The 5,010-nt window shown below is 57.7% G+C and overlaps 1 protein-coding gene across 1 annotated transcript; it reads right to left on the bottom strand.

Annotated features, from left to right (window-relative positions):
• Positions 1–1,370: 1,370 nt before the first annotated feature.
• Positions 1,371–2,545, bottom strand: POSPLADRAFT_1107962 (hypothetical protein; the record flags this gene model as incomplete). Its single annotated transcript, XM_024483318.1, has 2 exons — positions 1,371–2,341; positions 2,443–2,545. Coding segments are annotated over 2 exons (1,074 nt in total), but the record flags the coding sequence as incomplete, so codon positions are not given.
• Positions 2,546–5,010: the final 2,465 nt, after the last annotated feature.

Raw genomic sequence — 5,010 nt, forward strand, 5'->3', positions numbered from 1 at the left:
TATGTAACCCTTCGCTAGTTGCTCCTTGAGGAACTTGTCAAGCTCCTCCTGCTCATTGTTCGACAGGGGGTACACCTTCGAATGGAAGGTCGAATAGCCGGGCACGAGTTCGATTGCGTGATCATACGGCTTCCTTTCGGGTAACCGTTCTGATGCTTCCTTGGAGAAGACATTCAGGAACTCGTGGTACTGTTTAGGTACCGACTCTTCGGCGGTCTTAACGACCTTCTTTTTGATCTCCTCCTCAGCGAACAGCTGGGAGTACGTATGTCCTGCTGCGATGAACAGCTGAGGAGCACCGGGAAGTGTGACGCCTTGCTCCCAGGCTTCGATCAAATCGACCTCATCCCACTCTACCTCCACCGGATCTTCCTCGGGTTCGAAGTCCGGGAGTACCTTACTCCAGCAAGCGCCTATAACCGACCGTTTGGATTTCGGCGAACGCCTGCGCGCCGTGGGCCTGTCCCCCGTATCATGCGCAGTCGTTGCTTGCTCCATTCGGCCAGTCCTCCTGGCACTGCACGTTTCAGGGCATCGCGACAATTTGAGAGAGCCTTTCTCCCAATCTATTTCGGGGTTGTGCTCGCGTAGCCAATCCAACCCGACGATCACATCTTCCGGACCGATGTCTGTGACAGTGAACACCGTCTTCTCGACGTGCTCTCCTATATGCATCTGTAGCACTGCTACCTCCGAGATGCTTCCGTCCTTGTTCAGGGTGCCGTCAATGTTGTACAGCGGAATTGGTTCTTTTAACTTCCGCGTTTGCACCTTATTCTCGATAATGAATCGTTTGTTGATGAACTTCGTGGTGGCTCCGCTGTCCACCATAGCGATTATGTCTTTGTGCCGTCTTTTCCCTTGAAGTCGAACTGGGATGTGAAAATGTTGGGACCCCTGGTCCAATTCGTACACCATCGCAGTTGACAATACGTTATACTTATTACATGATGAGACTCGCGGCCCGACGCGTGCGGCACGAAGCGCGGACCGGATCAAAAACCCTCCTCCTTCATCGCCCGGTAATGCTCGAGCTCCTCGCGCATCGATTTCACCTGTGCCATTAAGTCCGCCAGCTCCGATTGCTCGGATTTCGCTGAAGCGGCACTTATACTTGCCGAGGGTGATGTCGTGACGGGGGCGCTTGTCGCCGCCTGGGTGGATCCCGAGGCAACCGTAGCCCGCGCGTCGGCGCGTTTTGTGTAAGGCTTGTCCTTACAATTGGGGCACTCGAAGCGTCGGTACCCTTGCTTCCCACAGCCAAAGCACGTGCCGGGGAAGTTTCCTTTTCCGACGGCCGCATTGATGCTGGCCGAAGCTGCATGTGACGAGGGTGCACCACCACGTGCCCCTCCGCGTCCTCGACCCCGTGCCGAGAAGAAGCTGTTTAGCTCGGGACAACGAGCCCGGCTAACGTCGAGGATTTGCTCGATCTCGGTGGCGCGCTTGTCAGCGGCTTGCCACGTGGCAAAGGTTTCGAGCTCGAGTTTGCGATAGACACGGGAAGGGATGCCGCTCAGGTACTTGTCGCATAGTTCCAGGTTCCCATACCCAGAACGGTCCGCCGGACCCTTGAACAGCGCAGAGAATTCTGCGGCAGTGCGCTTCTCGCGCATGGTTTTGTCGGAGCAGAGCTTGGTAAGCTCCACCTGTGCTGCGGCGGCGTCGTCGAGATTGCCAAAACGGGCCTTGAATGCCTGAAGGAAGGCTTTTTCGTCGACGAAGGGGGTTGTCGCTCCCTGGATCCCGATTTGGACAGAGGCAAGCTGGGAGAAGATGGGGGTGGCCCAAGCTCGTGCGTCACCATCGAGGAGACTGAGGGCAACCTGGATCTTCAGCTCGAGGGAAGAGAGGGCCGTGTTGATCGTCCAGTAGATGAGCAACTGCGAGATGAAGCGGTTGCATTCGACCACTGACTTCCCATCGTATCGGAGCGGGAGGAGGAGCTTCAACGTCTCCTTATCAGGCACGGCAGCGGGAGAGGACATTATCGGCGACGAGGGGGACGAAGGACTGCCCGCGGACGGAGGCGACTGTTGTGACTGTCCGCCGGGCGGACTTCTCGAGGAACGAGTGCTTGAGCGGCCTCGCGGCGGCGACGGCGGTGAAGTCGGTTGAGGAAGTCCGGAGGCGGGGTGACGTAGGACAGGGACTGAAGTCGAGGCGGTGACCGCTGACGACGAGCTGGCCCAAGAATGCGGCGGAGTGTCGCGGGGCTCGGTCTTGGGAGGCCTTTCCAACCGCGGCCCCAGGGAGGACTGGGGGATCGCTTGAGGGGTCGCTGTAGGCTGTGCGACTGCCTCAGTTCCTCGAGGGAGATGGGGATCTCCTCGCGCTTGACCTGTACTGGCGACAGGTTGGGGGATGCGGGTGCCTGGTGAGGCAGGTCGGGATGGGACGGGAGTGACGTGGCGAGATGTAGATCTCGAGGTGCCAGCGTACCGGAGTGCAGGGCCGCTGGGGTGTTGGACTCGTCGGATTGGCACGAAGTGTCCTTCGTCAACAGTGATGGACCGTGGAGTGCGATTAGGGCACGGTTGCCGATCACAGATGAAGAAAGGAGCTCTGTCTCCGTTGCTGTTCGGGTCGTCACGAGAGACGTCGACCTGCTCCTGGGTGTCGAAGGCGTGCTCAAGTCGAGAGCAGTCGAAGAATTCGTCAGCCACGTTGATGGGGGGAGGAAGGGGAGGTGCGCGTGCTACGAAAGGCCGTGCTAGCTAGCTTACACCTACGGCGCCCGAGGTAACACTAGGGTTCGCAGTTCACGTGGGGCCCAGTACTGCTTTTGGCTAGTATGCAGCAGGAACCTAAGCCACGCGTCCGTGAGGACAAGTACCGCCCACTGAAGTGCAGGTACTGAAGAGTTCGTCCCCTAAGTGGTGGCGATGTATAGTACGCTATCTAGGTATCGTAGGGTACAGTAAGGGTGCGCACCACCCAACCTATAGGAAGTGAATGTGAGTAGTGGGAGTCCCGAGGGAACGCCGGCAGCTATGGGGAGTTTCGACCTAATGTCGCGACTTGGGGTCGAGCGACAGGAGAAAACCTAAAAGCTGGGGGTGTTCGACTGGTTCTCACCGAAGCGATGGTGAGCTAGGCTCGAACCTAAGGCTAGGGACAAGAAAATGTATTAGTTAGCAAAGTAAGAAAGAATACAAATGAAGGCTTACTGACCTAGGGACAAGAGGTCGAAACTGAGGTCCCTAGGGCAGCAGAGGCCGGCTTATATACATGAGGAGATTAGGGCAGGCTGTGCGCGCTGGTCCGTGCGCAGCTGGTCCGTGCGCAGCATGCTGACGCGGCCCTGGGGGCCGGTGAGTCAGAGAGGCTGTGTCAGCAGAGCCCGAGCTGTGCCGTGCACTGCCGTCCTATCTAATCAGATCGTACAGTAGATAGTGATGCATCCATATCAGGCAAGTAGTACAGAGGTCGCGGGTTCGAGCCCGCGAAAAGGAAAAATTAAAAAACGGCTAGACACCGTACCAACTCGTGACAGCCGCGCACTGCCGCCCATCTAATCTAATCATACAGTAGATATGATGCATCCGTATCAGGCATGTAGTACAGAGGTCATGGGTTCGAGCCCGCAAAAAGGAAAAATTAAAAAACGGCTAGACCCCGTGCCAACTCATGACACTTTGGGCACCATAGGTGTAAGCTAGTATAGCACGGCCTTTGTAGTACGTGCACCTCCCCATCCTTCCCCCATCCATCGTGGCTGCCTGCCAAGGCCAAGTTCACGCATTTGACTCTCAGGACCTCGTCGACGTCTACATCCCAGATGGTCCTGACACCCTCATCCTCGCCTGCGAGCAGCAGCCGTGCCCAAATCGGACACCCCGGTCGATCGAGCAAGATTACCTGTGCTACAAGGCGATTAGAAGGGCCCAACATCCGCTCGGTCCCCGCAGCACCCTCGCATCTCGATCCACCTCGCGGCATTCTCGCCCTGTCTCTCCCAGCTCCCGCCTTCCCCAAACTGTCGCCGGTTCAAGTCAAGCGCAAGGAGATCTCCCTCCAGACCCTGCGCCAGAGTCTGAGCCTGAAGAGAGGGTGAGTGAAGAAGGAGTCTTGGAGTTCGAGTCTGCGGATTCTGCTCAGTCCGCCTCGCCGACAGCGCTTGCCCCCGCATCAGCAGTTACTGACGTATGTGACCCCTCCTCCAGGCTTCCTCCAGTGCCTTCACTGCTGTTGCTGCCGCGAGGCCGCTTGTGCACTCACTCCCCTTGTAGTCCGACCAGTGAAGGGCCACCACAGCTGCCTCTGCCCCCGCGCCGTCCTCTGTCCCCCCCGCCGATGATAATGTCTTCCCCCTCAACTGCCCCCAACAAGGAGACTTTGAAGCTCCTCCTGCCCCTTCACTATGACGGCAAAACCGTCATCGAGTGTGACAGGTTCCTGTCACAGCTACGTATCTACTGGCTGGTCAACACATCGTTGACCACCATCGAGCTCAAGATACAAGTTGCACTAAGCCTGCTAGATGGAGATGCCCGCGCCTGGGCTACTCCCTACTTCTCCCAGCTCACATCAGTGCAGATGGGTGTACAAGGGGTCACGACCCCCTTCAGAAACAAAGCAGCCTTTACCGCCGCCTTCAAGGCCCGCTTCGGAAATCTCGACGACGAGGCGGCAGCACAAGTAGAGCTGGTGAAGCTCTGTGTGGACAAATCGGTCCGTGAAAAATGCACCGCCGTGGAGTTCTCCGCGCTGTTCAAGGGTCCGGCGGACCATTCCAGGTATGGGGACCTGAAACTACGCGACAAGTACCTGAGCGGCATCCCCTCCTGCGTTTACCAGAAGATCGAGCTCGAGACCTTCACCATGTGGCAAGAAGCTAAGAAGCATGCCACTGAGGTCGAGCAGATCCTCGACATCAGCCGGGCCCGTTGGCCTGAGTTGAACAACTTCTTCTCGGCCAGAGGTCGAAAACGCGGTGGGGCACGTGGTGGTGCACCCCAATCACAAGGAGCTTCGGCCAGCATCAACGTGGCCGTCGGAAAATGAGAC

Source organism: Postia placenta (genome assembly GCF_002117355.1).
Source record: "Postia placenta MAD-698-R-SB12 unplaced genomic scaffold POSPLAscaffold_5, whole genome shotgun sequence".
NCBI lineage: Eukaryota > Fungi > Basidiomycota > Agaricomycetes > Polyporales > Adustoporiaceae > Rhodonia > Rhodonia placenta.